Source organism: Podarcis liolepis, assembly GCF_965112155.1.
Source record: "Podarcis liolepis genome assembly, chromosome: 2".
In the NCBI taxonomy this organism is placed as follows: domain Eukaryota; kingdom Metazoa; phylum Chordata; class Lepidosauria; order Squamata; family Lacertidae; genus Podarcis; species Podarcis liolepis.
In genome coordinates this window covers 41,481,912-41,498,672 of record NC_139555.1, presented here as the reverse complement: position 1 = coordinate 41,498,672, position 16,761 = coordinate 41,481,912, and the positions used below count along the sequence as shown (strand labels likewise).

The 16,761-nt window shown below is 44.8% G+C and overlaps 1 protein-coding gene across 2 annotated transcripts; it reads right to left on the bottom strand.

Annotated features, from left to right (window-relative positions):
- Positions 1-1,835: 1,835 nt before the first annotated feature.
- On the bottom strand, positions 1,836-7,846 carry RNF222 (ring finger protein 222). 2 transcript variants are annotated; one of them, XR_014522135.1, is made up of 3 exons: positions 7,537-7,846; positions 6,027-6,884; positions 1,836-4,228 (listed from the first exon to the last, which is right to left on the bottom strand). XR_014522135.1 is itself a non-coding variant. In XM_083487717.1 (2 exons), exon 2 carries the CDS (start codon positions 6,851-6,853, stop codon positions 6,194-6,196), a length of 660 nt encoding a protein of 219 aa, XP_083343843.1. In that variant the 5' UTR covers positions 6,854-6,884; positions 7,537-7,846; the 3' UTR covers positions 1,836-6,193. The 2 variants fall into 2 exon arrangements, 1 of the variants encoding a protein (XP_083343843.1); XM_083487717.1 differs by having other exon boundaries at positions 1,836-6,884.
- Between the last annotated feature and the right edge of the window lie 8,915 nt (positions 7,847-16,761).

Here is a 16,761-nt window from a genome sequence, read left to right as displayed (position 1 = left end):
CCAAAATAAGTGAGATCTGTCTGATCTACGTTTATCAGCTTGTGGGTCATTATTTGCAGCTTAGTACCTATTCTTTTTTTAAAGCTTTTAGGAGAATCAGTGGAGTCATCGTGATGATACACTGCCACCTCCTTGTGGCTTCCAGGAGTATTTGCAGTCATGTGTTGCAAAAACAGCTGGTTGAGTTAGGCTGGACGGATTAAGCAGAGAATGAATGCAGCAAACAGAATGCAACCATCAGAGGGAGGAATATTTTAGACTGGAAAGGACATGCTCAAAGCACTCCAGCATTGCAGAATCTGAATATCAGATTCAAGACTTTGGCCTGCACGTAGTCTGGAGACAAGACAGATAACAGCAACTGGAAGATGACCGACAGGGTGTTATATCCATGTCATGCAATCCTAGGGGTTGATTTAGCGTTGGCTCCATGCCACGTTGCAATCAAGTCGTATGATTTGCCAAGGAAAGGAAGGTTGCCATCCTGCACCTTGGTGTATCTTGTTTCAGAGATAACGGTGTACTTTTCAACCTTCCTCTTGGGTTGGAGCTGTGATAACAGAAGTCCTGAACTACTCCCCTCCCAACTGTTTCACACCGAAACACTTGCAAAGCAAGCAAGATGTCTCCAGGTGGGCTCTGGGTGAATGAAAAGGGCCCAAACTCCCAGACTGGCTAGCTGTTTACTGTTCCTGTTCTCATAAATTCCTAAGAAGAGGCCTGCTAGATCACACAGAAGGCCTCAGAAATCCAGTCAGGTGCTTCTAGGACTCTGACAAGAAGGACATGAAAGCAAAATCAGTCTCTCACTGTTTCTGCATGTACTGCTGCTACCTTCTGGCTTCATGGTTGATCAACTTATTGCATTATAAATGCACAGTTGTAACTTGTTTGTTGCATGTGATTCAGATCTTTTGCACTTCTTTTGCAGAGATACTGCATTTCCCGGCTCTCAAAATACACTGTTTTGTTACTAGGGAAATGAATTTCTTCCCCAGCTAGCACTTCCCATTGGCAGGTGAAATAGGGCTGCATGGGCATCAGAGACATCTGTAGGCCATCACCAGTAAGTGTTAAGAGACACAACTGCAACAACCTATGCACTCACTTTTCTGTCAACTTTTTAAAGACATTTAAGTAAGGGCTGTGACTGCACTATACCTTTAAAGCACATTTTCCCCTCAAAGAATTCTGGGCACTGTAGTTTGTTAAGGATTGCTGTACCCAGTACCCAGTACCCAGAATCCTATGAGAGAAAGAACATGTTTCAGATGTGCTGTACACAGCTATGTCTCTGCATGTTCATAGTAGCTGCATACTTCCCAGTATAAAGAGTTCATCCAAAACTTTAAAAACGGAGGAAGGCTGTCTCCTTTCCCTGTCCTGTCAAACTTTTGCCTTAATCTTTTGTTTATTTTTTCTTTTCTGCTGCATACCTCCCATACTGCAAAGGCAGAACTATAGAGCTCATCCAGCTCTACTAAACTGTGTCCCCACCCCTTTGAAAGGTGCAAACCACAGCCTGACGATTCCTCCGCAGCAAAAGGGATGTTTCAACACTGGATAGAACCTGAAATGTGTATAGCACTATACATCAAATCCATGGAGCGTTGTGTGTTTTTTTATTGTCTAAAAGGGTTCTTTCACCTGCTTCCATTTCTTCTCTGCCCTACCCACAGAATACAAAAGCTTCTGGACCGAATGGAGGCAATGGGGCTGTACGATTTGCTTGAGAGGCACCTGCTCAAACAAACAAGGATGAATCTAAGCAAAACATTGTCAGTGCGTGATACCATGAACTTCCCTGCAGGAAAGACTTGAGGACAGACTGGAAAGGAATTTGACCTCTGCCTTTATTGAAAAGGGGGGGTGGGATGTGTGTCCTTGAACAACAACAACAACAATTAGCTAATGAATTGTAATTTAAAAGCCATGAAATCAGACAGTTTTGCTTGTGCTTTTGGTATCAAGTCACATTCATTCTTGGAGGACCACTGGAACATTATAGGTACTACCATTGTTGGTCTTCTAGAACCAACACATTGACAACCTGGTGGGAGGACCACAGCTCAGTGGCAGAGCACCTGTCAATGTCAACAGTACTCAACTAGATCAACTAATGATCTAGCTCAGTTTAGGACAGTTTCTGATGTTCTAGAACTGCAGCCGTGCTGGGAGTTTGGTGCATCCTCCAACCTCAGCGCAATAGGAAAAAGGAAGTTTCTCCTGCCAAGCTTGACTTTGCAGGGAGACGAGGGATAGACATTCCTACTGTCCCACTGGCTCATCTAAACCTAGCAGCTGGTGCTTTCTAAGACTGGTTAACATCTATTAGTCTTTCCCATGACCAGCTTTGCACATTCTGAGATGGTCTGCTCTTTTGCAACATTGGAAAAGCTGGCTTGAATGTGCTGATATCCAAAGCAAGTGACAAAGAGCAGGCACTCAAGACTGGGGAGTTGCACTGCCACTGCTGTTTTGGGAACCCCCAGAAGCCACCCCCACCCACCCCCATTTCTAGCAACAGTATGTTTAGTGTTGATCAACCAATTAGTCATTTTATTTGTATGCCGCCTTAAAACCATTCTCAAGGCGGCTTACAACCATGTAAAAAAATACATAATTACAAACTTAACAAAAGTAGTTATGCACAATAAATAAAACATCAAAAAGTACACATTGAACCATTTCAACATAAATCGTAAGAATATCCAAAATAAAGATACAAGAAATTAATATCAATTACAGGAAACAACCTCACCTAAACAATACCACATGCCACAAGTAAGTTCAGCAGCCTCAGTTTTTGTAGTTGGAGTCAATCAGGGCCCTGCCTTCCCAGACCAGGTGGGAAAAGGCCTCTACAGCCTAGTTGGCTCTAGTCTTCCTCTCTGGTTTCATTACCAGAAGCAGCTCCATTCATCAGACTGGATAGAGGCAGAGCCAGGACAGGTTCATAGTCCTTCTCTCACACGTGCCTACTTTCTCTATCCATTTCCTGCATACTATGCGCAATTTTACAGAAGTTTGATAGTGTGGAGAAAGTAGATAGTGTTTTTTTAATAAAAAAAATCCCTCTCATAATACTTGAACTTGGGGCCATCCATTGAAGCTGAATCTTAGAAGGCAAAAGGAAATACTTCTTCACATATCACATCGTTTAAACTATGGAATTTGCTATGATGGCTTTAGAAGATGCTTGGACTAATTTGTAGAGGATAAGACTAGATGGCTACTAGGCATGTTAGCTACATCCCCTCTAAGTTCAAAGGCAGCATGCCTTTGAATAACAGGTGCTGGGGAACATGAGCAGGAAAGGGCTATTGCACTTGAGTCCAGCGTGTGGGCTTCTAATGTGATGAACCAGGATTGGGGCTCCTCCTATTTGGGCTGTGGATTTGAAGTGGGAGAGGAAATTTCCCCTAGGGACAGCCTCCAGAAGTCCACAGTAAACCAGAGGCACCTGCAGAAGAGAAGTCTCTTGTGCCAGTACCTCTCTGGGTTGAGGACACCAGGGGGGCCCTCCTCTGACGCTGAGACACCTTAATGGCTCCCACTTTCCATCAGGATCAATGACTACTAAAGCAGGCTGGGCCCCTTTAATGAAGAGGCTTTGCTCGCGGAATGTAGTACTAGCTACACAGATAGAGCTGCAGCTCCTGTTTAAGGCTCAGGACTGAGTGCCTCTAGAATATCACTGCTCTTATGGAGTCTCCAGCTTCAATCCCAAACGGAGCTGTCCATGGTGCCCTTCTTGCCTTGCCCCATTTAGCTTTGCCTTATTTCATTTCAGGTGCTGCTGAGGTTGTCACTCAAAACAAAACATTGGTTGGCACACTTTGGGAGACAGGATGCCACGCTCCAAATTAGTGTTCCACAGCTACTGTGACATCGATGTAGGCATGAGTCACTCTCTGATCCAGTTATTGAGTTGTAGGTGAATTTGGTATGAGTGTTTACTTTTTTAAAAGCTACCAGGAAGTCTCAGACAAGCCCACTTGGCTGGACTACAAATTATGCACACCGTTTGACAGCAGCCTAACTCTGCCCATTGGGAATTCTGAAATTCCCTCAACAAAATACGGGAAAAGCTAGAAGGGCTTAGTAACCACACACAACTTTTTGTCTGTTCTTTCTCTCCACTTATCTCTTTCTCCTTAGGAAACATCTGTACTGGCTTTTTCTCTCTCCATATGGAGCTAATGGCAACCCGGGTGTGTTTATATGCCTGTGAGTGTAAGAGAGAGAGAGAGATTCATTGGTAAAAGGGTTTGAGAGGAAACGCCCAGAATGGCACTACTTCATATCTGAAGCAGCTACGTAGAGCTGCTAATTAGTTTTCTTTAAAAGGAACAACAAAAAACAAAACCCGCCCATGGGAAATAACAATGATGCATTTCCCATGTCACACCAGCGAGAAGTAGGTCACAACGCTTTTTTAAAAAAGCACATAAATCAAGCCACTCCTTAAAGCAAATAAAAGTGAAATGTAAACCTGGGTAATGTTAGCGCCCTTGAAAGCGCCTTCCAGGGTACCTATGAATGAAGTCTAGAAACCATGATTCTCACAGTGGATCCACATCTGTACATACATAAGCCACTCTTCCGTCACAGTCTGCCGAATGTGTGAACAGGACACCACTGAAAAGTATTGAGTGATGCCATGTGTCATGGAAGCTCTGGGTCGTGTTCAACTAAATAAATGCATGAGTGGAATGACTTCAGTTTGTACAATGGGACTTTCTCTCCCTCGCTTCCCACTACACAATCCCCACTGCCCACGCCCCTGTGGTGTTTTGACCTGCAATAGCTGTTGTGTAGCTGCTAGTCATCACTTGAAATAGTGGTGACGTTGTGTGAACTCACCCCTCGACTCTTTCTGCTTAGTCCCACCCACCACTGAAAATCCACAGCGCTACCTAAGGATGAGCAATTCAAATGATAAATTGCTTGTTTTCCTAACTGCCAGAAGAGGGTGCATGTGACCTGTGTGCTCATCAACTAGATGCACAACTGCCAGGCCTCCCTCTCTGCCTGCCTAGGCAAAAGCAAGGGCAGGTTTTGAAGAAGAAGGAGGGGGAGGGAGAGGGGGAGGAGGAGGCCTGGGAGGAAATAAGACCATCTGACAAAACTACCCTTGAAATCTAAGGAAGTCCATTTGCTAAGGAGTAGCAATGAAATCGTTTTATTAATCTTAGTGTGACAACAATATCAAAAGTAGAAAACAGGACAGAAGGTACAAAAATAAAATGAAACCAAAATTAACATATTCCATCATGTGATTGAAATCTTCACAACATGAAGACTGCTGCTAGATGATGGGGGTCAGCAACAATAGAGCAATAACAGATGAAGAGCAGCTATTGCTAATGACTGGAGCAGGAGACCTAAGTTAATTCTACTCCATCTCAGCTGGGAGAGTCTGTCTCACCTATAGTGTGCCCATAATTAAATGCGATAGGAGCACATGGTGTACAGGACGAGAATCCTTCTGTGTTAGCAACGTGCTAACAGCTTGGATTTGCCTGGGTGGAACAAGGATTTTCATGATGCTGGAACCACCCAAGATGCCCTTGGCTTATCACAAAGGCTATGCCTTATTACATTACCATGAGTGTTGAAGTAAGAGGTGGAACGACATTGAATCGGTTCAGTGAGCCCTTCCAAACAAGCACACCACAGCCCATATCCCCTTGAATGCAATGCTGGCACCAGAGGCAGCAACAGTGTTCAGTTTGGATGTGAGCTCAGATCCCTGCTCAGCTGTCAAGCTCATTGGTTGGTCTTGAGAAATGTTGTCACCTCTCAATCTACCCTGACCTCACAGGGAAACTTTAATACAACTCTGAGTTCCTTGGAAGTGCTCCTTGAAGGGCAGGATATGCATGTAACAATTAAATAAACACACTGATTGTCCTCAGCAGGATATTTGGACCCCGTCTCTAGTCTAGGTGACCTTCCTTGCTCCTCTGAACCACACTTTAGCAATACCATCATACATAACAAGGGAGGGATTGTACAAATACCATTTCCTGTAGTTCCGTTTCCTTCGTGGATCTCCCATCGACCTGAATCCTGCAATTCTTTGCGGGTGTGCCAAAGGGATAACTTTTTTCATCATGTGGTTCCCAAAAGGAGATGCAGGGGAGGGGTGCAGAGTAGGCCTCTAGGGAAGTCCATTCATCATGTCCATTCATTCTAGTAGTAGTAGCCAGGGGAGAACAGCCCCCAACAGAGCAACAGTGGAGACCAGGAGGATTGCCAAGACAATGGGTGATTGGAAGCAGCCCATTATTAGGGACCTCTGAGACGTCACTGACCCCGCAGCTTCCACATCGTGGTTTAGAGTGGTGACACCAATGTTCTCTTCGATCAGCGGCATCCCACACTGAGTGATAACGAAGATGTGAGACTGTCGCTCCAAGCCACCAGGGTGCACCATCGAGTCCATGCTAGGGCAGCCACACACATTCTGGTGGCTGTTGTAGCCACGCAGGGACATCAGGAAGTGGCCAGGCACCACTAAAGTGTTTGCCGGCCCCAAGGACAGCAACGAAGGTGAGAGAGGCAGCTCCAAAGGTGGAGGGTTCGAGGAGATCTTGGAAGGCAAGCAGGCTCTCTTCCTGCAGAGGAAGGTCACAAAGCGACAGACGGGGCAGATGAGGCAGTTCTGTAGCCGGCCCTCATCCCGCGACGCCAAAAGGCACTTGACCAGACAGTCATGGCAAAAAGCGTGCCCACAGCTCAGCACCCGGCGCGACACTTTCGGAGACTGAAATGACTCATAACAGACGGGGCACTCCACCGAAGGGGCAGCAGCAGGAATCTCCTTACTGGTTTTGGTCACAGACATCCTTTCCCACTTGCTCACATGCAGCTACCAGCTGGATGAAAAGCAGGACACAAATACTTTTAAGAACTCCAGAAGAAGATGAGTTGAGAAGGGGAAGAAAGTGTGGGTTGGATATACACGTGGAGATGGCCCCTTTCAGTCCCTCTGCAGATACATAAATTAGCCCACGTAGATTTAGACTGGTGGCAGAATTAATAACCTCAGTATGGAAACACCAAGGAACAAGCCCCCAAAGGATAATAAAAATAATAATTAATAGTGGGCTGGTTGTTGTTTTTTTAAGCACTTTTTGAACAGCCTTTCAAACATTTTCCCACAAGCAAGGGGACCAGAAATTAGCGTTAAAGAGAGATTGTAGAGATTCTTGCCATTTAGGCTGGGGAAAAGAAACTTTAAAATTGCAAAAGCTAGATGTGAGTACGCTGCAACCCATCCTATCCCACATTCAAGGCTAAGGTTAAGTAATCCAAGAACATAAGAGCACAATGCAGTTAGAAACAGAAGCAAAACAAAAAATGCCAACCCTTCTCCTAATTTACTTTTTGTTTGTTTGTAAACATTTCTGCGCCATCAACACACGGTAAGAAAAAATGTCTTGGTGGCAAGCGGAATAAAATCAACAATAAAACCACATTCATAATAGCACAAACAAAACCACATGGATATGCTACACAGATACATACAGGTCAAAAGATCTGCAGAGGTGTCCCATCCATGGAGATCATTTGAAGCACACCATCTTTTCCATAGATCCCGGAGTTTTCCCACCAGCATCCTGCCACTTCCCTCCCAAGCACCACACCTCCCTTCCTCAAAACCAGCAAGGAGCTACCTCTCCAGACATTTGGTGTTGGTGCCTCCGACCTTCCCAAGCTCACCATGAACAAGCCCTAGCTATAGAACAATGGGTGTTTGCTGGGTGGTTCGCTCTGTATCCATGCCTTTGCCTTGCGTCAGATCTTTAAGCAGGCAGGTAGGCAGGAGGGCGGTTCCCCGAGGAGTGAATGTGGAGGAACTCGTTTGTGAATCGGAGGTTTCTCTTTCCCGATTTGGGACTTGGGGAGGAGTCACTACAACTCAGCGTCTGAATCATGGCACCTCAAAGACGCCAGGAGAACCTCTTTCTGTGCCAGGCTGTGACATGCATGGACATCATGTGGTCTTCCTAGTGAATGAGATACTGAAACCGAGATGCAGATCTGTTGGGCTTGTTAAACTTTTCACCTTGCCTGTAATTTACTTGAGAGAGATAGTCAGGAGGATCTGCCATTACGATGTACAAAAAGGAGAAATACCAAACTGCCCTCAAAGAACCTCAAAGGCAATTATATTACAAGAGCGCCCACAGGGGTTGTTGTTGTTGTTTATTAAATTTGTTAGTTGCTTCATGTTATCTTGCTCAGGGCAACCCAAAGTGACTTACAAACAGGCAGAACGCCTCCTCCCTCTGCCACCTGCATAGATGCATTAAAAGCAAGAGGGAAGAGGGAAGTCTGTACAGAAATATTGTACGATGAGAAAGCATGATGTGTAAAAAGAAAAATGGAAAATGCATAAACAAAAATCTTTTTAAAAAAAAATCAAGAGGAAAAATAAATATATTAAAAGCATCCCACCAACTTTTATTTTATTTTTTTATAATAATTTTTATTACATTTTTTCCAGTTACACATACAACAGAAAAAAGAAAAAGCATAAAGAATAGAAAAGAAGAAGAAATACAGAAAATCAAGACCATTTCAACAACTTTTTCCAGATTTCCATCGGACTTCCCCACGTCTCCCGCCCAATGCATTCTCAACAATAAAATTTATCAGCAAGTTATACCCTTGTTTCATGTGTTTCCTTATACTTTCAATTGCAATTTAAGCTTAAATCCCTTATACTCCATTTACTCTAAAAATATAGTATATTATTGTTTTTGCACATTTAAACTTTGGTACTTTCATAAGTATTATCCAATTTCTTATATAATCCACTCTCGTTGCTGGGGCTAACCTTCCAAATCATACGGCATCTCAAAGTTCATATAACTTATAATACTTTTGCAAATAGTCCTTAAATTTTTTCCAGTCCTCTTCCATTGCTTCTTCTCCCAGATCTCGGATCCTAGCAGTCATCTCAGCTAGTTCCATGTAGTTCATCAGTTGCGTCTGCCAGTCCTCCAGTGTGGGCAAATCTTGAGTCTTCCAATGCTTGGCGATAAGAATCCTTGCTGCTGTGGTGGCATACATAAAAAAAGTTCTATCCTTCTTTAACACCTTCTGGCCGACAATGCCCAGGAGAAATGCCTCCGGTTTCTTAGGGAAAGTGTATTTAAACACCTTTTTTAACTCGTTATATATCATTTCCCAGAAGGCCTTCACTCTTGGGCAGGTCCACCAGAGGTGAAAGAATGTCCCTTCAGCCTCCTTACATTTCCAGCATTTATTGTCGGACAAATGGTAAATCTTAGCCAGCTTAACTGGGGTCATGTACCACCTGTATACCATTTTCATAATGTTTTCTTTCAAGGCATTACATGCCGTAAACTTCATACCGGTGGTCCATAACCTTTCCCAGTCCTCGGACATGATGTTATAACCAATGTCCTGAGCCCATTTTATCATGGCTGATTTAACTGTCTCATCCTGAGTGTTCCATTTAAGCAGCAAGTTATACATTCTCGATAATAGCTTGGTCTTTGGTTCTAGCAATTCTGTCTCAAGTTTCGATTTTTCCACCTGGAATCCTGTTTTTTTATCTAGCTTAAAAACCTCATTAATTTGGGCATAATGAAGCCAATCTTGCACTTCACCCTTTAACTTTTCAAAGCTCTGCAACCTCCAGTTGTCTCCAATGTTTTCTATTATTTCCCAATATTTCGGCCAACCGGCCTCCATATTGGGTTTTTTCCAAGCCTTGGCCTCTATTGGTGATACCCACCTCGGAGTTTTACTTTCTAATAAGTCTTTGTATTTTTTCCAGACCATAAATATTGCTTTTCTGACAATATGGTTTTTAAACATTCCGTGTGTTTTTGCCTTGTCATACCACAAATACGCATGCCAACCTAGCGAGTTATTGAAGCCTTCCAGATCCAGGACATCAGTGTTTTCTAACAGAATCCAATCTTTCATCCAGCAGAAGGCTGCAGCTTCATAATATAACCTTAAGTCTGGCAGGGCAAACCCCCCTCTTTCCTTTGCGTCAGTTAGTATTTTAAACTTTATTCGGGGCTTTTTGCCCTGCCAGACAAATTTGGAAATATCCTTCTGCCACTTTCCAAAACATTCCACTCTGTCCACGATCTGCAAGGCCTGAAACAAAAACAGCATTTTTGGCAAAACGTCATCCCACCAACTTTTAAAAGGCCACAGAGAGTTAAAGGTCAAAGGCTTTGTCACAGAGGAAATTTTTTGCCTGCCCCCTAAAGATATGTAACAAGGGCACCAGGCAAGCCTCCCTGGGGTGAGCATTCCACAAATGGGGGCCACCACAGAAAAGGTCCGTTCTTGTGTTGCCAGCCTCCAGACTTCTTGTGGAGAAGGCACAAAGAAGGGCCTCAGATGATGATTGCAGGTTGGTTCATATGGGGACTGGTGGTCTTTATAGATCAAAAACAGCATTTTGAATTGGGCCCGGAAACTAATTGGCAGCCAGTGAAGTCCAGCCAGGATTGGCACTACCGTGGTACCTCAGGTTAAGTACTTAATTCGTTCCGGAGGTCCGTTCTTAACCTGAAACTGTTCTTAACCTGAAGCACCACTTTAGATAATGGGGCCTCTTGCTGCTGCCGCGCCGCTGGAGCACGATTTCTGTTCTCATCCTGAAGCAAAGTTCTTAACCTGAAGCACTATTTCTGACTTAGTGGAGTCTGTAACCTGAAGTGTATGTAACCTGAAGCGTATGTAACCTGAGGTACCATTGTATATGCACAAACTGTCTTGCCCTGGTGAGTTTGAACCATTGTGTTCTGAAGTTCAGAGCCAGCCCCACACCTAACATGTTGCAGTAATTAACCTAGAGTTAGATGCTATCAGACCATAGAGAACAGAAGTTAGGCTATCCCAGTCCAATTTACATCTATGACCTTCCCTGATTTGTATGGGAAACCCCTGCTCCACCATCCTGGACATGTAAATTGTGCTCCTTCAGCCCATCAAACAGCTGTTGATCCTCCCTTCCCCCTGTGTGTCCTTCCCAACAGTGTGTGAATGCATGTGTGTGGGTTTGAATGTGTGCATTAATGGCTCCTCCCACTGATAGCTCCAGCCACACCTGTGGCACGTGGGCCCCAATTACCCATCCACTGCCACGTGGCATTTGAGGGCAAAAACGTTTCCTAGTCTGGACTAGAACATACCTACCTGGCTAACACCAATCACAAATAAGACCAGTATTAAGAGTGCACCGTTTTGGATACCAGATCATTTCACAGATCAGTTCAAGGTGATAGGTTTTACTTGCATGTTTCTCAGAAGGAAGTCACTTAAGCATTAAATGGCAGTAACTGTGCAAACGAATGCAGTTATAACCCTGTAATTGGCCAGTTCTGTGACTTCCTCAAGCACTGCCTCCTCCCACGTAGACCCCACCACACCCTTGGCATTTGGTGAGGATCTGATCTGCATATCAACTCCCCCCACCCCCCAAAAAAGTTTAGGTTGATAATATTTTCTAAGGATAAGGCTAGTTCCCACACTGTTACCCCAGGCAAATGAAGAAGATAGTAATCAAGGTTAAATTAAATTGCAACTAGGCTGGCAAACCAATGTGCCTTCTCCATTAAAAACATTTATAGAGCGGGTTCTGGTGTGTTCTAATTGCTTTGCATAGTTTGCCACCTTGCAATCCATTCTTACAAGAACACAGGAAGGCAGCTCAGCAAAGTGTTCCTATATTGCAGAGGAGAGGTTTTTCGTAGGCCACAAACTATGCCGATGGTAGGCTAATAATTGAACGGGCGATCACGTAGTTGGCGAAGAACCACACTGGGGACTTCCTGGTTCACATCGCAGAATGCCAACTATACCTGGTCTGTTCTGCCTCTGAGAGATGTAGGTTAAGGCATACATTTTGACACGAAGAAGAGCAGAGCTCTTCCTGATAGGATTGCAACAACAGCAGGACTTCTGAAGAGATGACTCAGAAAGAGAAAATTATTTAATTATTTAGAGCAGGGGTAGTCAACCTTTTTTGTACCTACCGCCCACTAATGCATCTTTCTTGATGGTGAAATATCCTTACCGCCCACCAGTGCTTGATGGAAGGAGGATTCAGCTTGTGTCATGGAACCCCCGACTGCTCACCTAGAATCCTGAAACGCCCACTAGTGGGTGGTAGGGACCAGGCTGACAACCCCTGATTTAGATCAATTCAATTTTTAATCCTGCGTTTCAACCAAAGAAGCTCCTGGATTAGAATGACTTCATATGTTCCACTTATCCCTAATTTTCAAAGATAGTTTATCCACTTTTCTGTTGCTTGTCTCTGGTGAACCGAACTCCTGGGTGGAATTCAATGTGGCACTATGATAAACTTCCTGTCTGTGCTGGATGATCCCATACCCTCCAAGTGTCCCTATTTTCCAGGGATGTCCTTGATTTAGAGAAGCCATCCGGGTTTCTGATTTGCTCCCAGAATGTCCCGCTTTTCCTTAATATGTCCCTATTTCCATTGGAGAAATGTTAGAGGTTAAGGAGTTATCCAACCCCCAAGCCATCTGAAGGCAATAATAGGGAAGTTTTTTTAAAAAAATGTTTAATGTTTATTATGTTTTTATATATGTTGGAAGTCTCCCAGGCTGGGGCAACCCAGTAAGATGTGTGTATAAATAGTATGAAGATGTGGGTACCTTGGGTTACAGATGCTTCAGGTTACAGATGCTTCAGGTTACAGACTCCACTAACCCATAAATAGTACCTCGGGTTAAGAACTTTGCTTCAGAATGAGAACAGAAATCGTGCTGCAGCAGCGGAAGGCCCCATTAGCTAAAGTGATGCTTCAGGTTAAGAACAGTATCAGGTTAAGAACAGACCTCCAGAACGAATTAAGTTCTTAACCCGAGGAACCACTGTAGTAAAATCATCATTGTGGAATGAGACGTCACTATTTTCATTGGAGAAATGTTGGAGGGTCCTCTTACAGGCTCTTTCTGTGGACTCTCCTGACTGCACCCCAATTCTGAGCCAACTTCAGCAGAGACAGATGGGCACACAAGGCACATGGGGGGAAGAAGATGAGGAGAGCCCCATCGCCACTGTGAGGGCTTCCACTAATGGAATTCATCCAGGGAACCCCACCGCCCTGTACCTACATTTGCCTTTGGGAGGTATATTTTAAAAGGCACAGGGGGCAAGATTCATCCAGCAAACCCTGTCAGCAAAGGGGCCTCTCCCCCTCCTCCAGCTGCACCCCTGAAATCAGCTCAGGGAGTCAGGAAAACTGCGAGAGGAAGGGCAATCGTTCCATCTGGCAAGCTGGTGTCCTTGCACAGGTGGAACATTGATGTGCTTGGGCGGACAGAACATTTGTAATAGCACAATGCTACCCAAACAAGCAAAGGAAAAGAGGAGGAACTATCCCTGGAAAATAAGGACAACTGGAGGATATGTGGTCATTATAATCTGGGTCAAATAGCAGGGTAAAAAGTGTTCTAAATAAATAAATGCGTTTCCATTTCCGAGTCATTTCTTTGGAAGTCCTGATAGTGTGGCAACGCTACCAGGAAGGCCATTGCTGGGCTGAACGGCCTTTTGTGTCCAAATAGACACAGAGACCATAGACCATAGACACAGAGACCATAGACCATACTATTCTGTGTTGTGAAAAGAGCGACTCCCTATCAGACACACACGCTGCAATGTATCCCAGTATGGGAATGAGAAAGGGTTGGTAAATAGTGGCATCTCTAGTGAACATCATAGAGGAAGGACAAGACTTCTGTACCCTACAGGTACTGCTAAGCTCGTGTGTGTGGGGGGGGGAGGAACTATGCAGAATGGCAGGTGGCCTTTGTTCCACACTGGACAGTTACCCCCGTGCCTCACAGAAGGTTCTCCACTCATCTTAGAGCCAGAACAGGCAGCATGTCTATTATCAGTTCTCCAGACTCTTTGCTTTTCACTTTAAAGCAGCCATTGAAAGGAGGATGTTCTGATTTAGATCAAAGCAATGGTTTTGGTGGAGATGGTTAACCCTTTCCTTGTGCTGCTTTCCTGATCTAAATTGCCCCCTTCCCAAAGCTGTTTCTAGCCCACTTGGTGAAATGGACTGGTACCTGCATCATGCACTGGGCCCTGTATTCACTCCCTCATTTTCTGTGATTGATCACTCGCAGTGTTTACTTACCCACCATGGTCAGAAGCAATACAGTGGTACCTCGTGTTACAGATGCTTCAGGTTACAGACTCCACTAACCCAGAAATAGTACCTCGGGTTAAGAACATTGCTTCAGGATGAGAACAGAAATTGTGCTCCGGCGGCGCGGCAGCAGCGGGAGGCCCCATTAGCTAAAGTGGTACCTCAGGTTAAGAACAGTTTCAGGTTAAGAACGGACCTCCGGAACGAATTAAGTTCTTAACCCGAGGTACCACTGTACTTCAGGAGCTTCTCTCCAGCTGTTCTGAAAGACTCCTTAGGACCTAAGTAGTGCTGGGACACACATCATTGTTGCCACAGGACAGTAGGGAAGAATAACCTTCCCATGCTGAAAAAATGCTTGTTCCTGTACCAATGCTTTTGAAAGTACTCACTTTGTGACTTATGGTGATCATGTTGCGACTCTTACGCAATCGCTTTCCGTCATGTTCCGGTACCTTCTGGGGGAGCCTCACGAAAGGATGAAACTTAGTCACATGGGGATCATTGTATCTGTTCTAGGCTAGTTTGGGGCCCTGCATCATGGGGAGGCTGTTGCTTTGGCAGACACACACCCCCTACTGTGACCATAAAGGGAGCTGCTTTGGGCGAGAAGCTTCCAGGACAGCAGATATTTCCTAGACTGTTGCTAGACTGCCCCGCTTCAGATGGGAGGTGGGAGGTGTTGGGACAGGACCTGGGAGAACAGGGTTCAAATCCCCGCTCAGCCATGAAGCTCACTGTGTGACCTTGGGCTAGTCACCATCACTCAGCCTGAGCTACCTCACAAGGTTGTTGTGAAGGTAAAAGAGAAAGCGGGGAGAGCCATTTCCACCATCTTGAGCTCATTGGAGGAAAGTAGCATAGAAATTTTTTATTTATTTTTTTTAGTTTAAATGTGTCCCAACACAAAAAGGTGCATGTTGAAAACTATCAGGCCCAAGAGAAGGCTAGCATAAACTCATTCACCTCTGACCTACTAATTTTCTATGTACAGGGAGCTTTTGTTCTGAGGGACAATTCAACAAGCAATCTTTGACCTGCACTCGGAAGTGGTGCAGTCCAGCAAGGGCTGTGCCTTAATACTATTAGCATTCCAGCCTCCCAGAAGGTACTGGAATGAAGAGATAACTTCGTCATCCTTGACCCCATTTAGTTTCCTGGAAACTTAAAGCACAGAGAAGGAAAACAGCATGTCAGGATTTGCAGCTAATTGAAGCCTAATGCCAGATTTCCTGCACTCCCCACAGTTAGGTCACTGGCCACCCAATGAAAAATGGAACCCACCATAGTCCACCTAAGTCCCAAATAATGTGTATTTGAAGGACACAAAGAAGACACATCATTCTGAGTCAATTTCTTCCCTCTTTACAAATGTGGTACTCAAGCATTCCTGCCTGATGATTTGGATACAGTTCCTTCTCTCAGAGGCTGTGAGTCTGTGTCTCTGGACTATCCAGAATTACAGTTTGAAGCATGGAATATTCCACCATGAATAAACAACCTTTCTCCTTGGGTCAAACTACATGACCCACATGGAATTGGCCATCGGATCGTCTCATCTTTTTGTTGGAAGCACCCATGAAGGTGCTCCAGTTTTGACAGAAGAAGCAGTGTCCAGGAAGGAGGAAGACAGTATAGATTTACAAGAGGTGCTTGAGGGAGGTCGCAGCTCAGAGGGAGATGAGGGGGAAAGTTGGGAAATCATGGGAGAGCCAGAGCAACACCTGGCTGACACGTTGTCATTAGAAAGCATTCCAGGCCCTCTATCTCCCAGAACCCGGAGAGCCTTAAAAGTAGGAGAGCAGAGAGCTCAAAGACAGAGGGCACTTAGCAGCACCCATAGAGGAGATGATGAGGATGACGAATGAGGAGATGGGAGAGATAGGGGGGTGGAGATTCACTCGGGACAATGCCATTATCCAAGAGGCTGGGTTCTATAGTCTCTCTCTGTAAAGACTGAAATAAAAAAAGGACTGTAAGAAACTTTTCCTTGTCATTATAATTTCCTGGGCAACTAGCTGGGAGTTGCTGACAGCATCCTAACATGTGGGAGGGGACTTCAATCCTTCCCTTGGGTCATTTCCCCTTTCTAATCTGCACCTCCCAAGCTGCTATTTGCTCCACTGGGGAAAACAGGTGGCTGGATATACAATACCTACACAATAGCAGGGTATCCAGTCATGGAAGGAGAAGGGCCATAACTCAGTGGTAGAACATCTGCTCTACAGTCAGAAGGTCCCCAGTTCATTCCCCAACACCTTCAAGTAGGGCTGGAAGAAGATCCCTGCCTGGAACCCCGGAGAACCACTGCCAATCTGGGTAGACCAGTGGTTTTTTTCTTTTAAAAATGTTAGGGGTACTCTCATTTTCCTACTCATATTGAAATACTGCCCCTCAATGAGGCCAAACTTGGATTCACAAACTGTTTAGGGGTATGCGTCCCCTTGCGTCTCCCCAGAAAAAAAGCACTAGGGTAGACCATGCTGAGATAAGTGGACCAGTGGCCTGATTCATTATAAGGCAGTTTCCTGTGTTTCTATATCCCATGTAATCTGCTTCCTAGA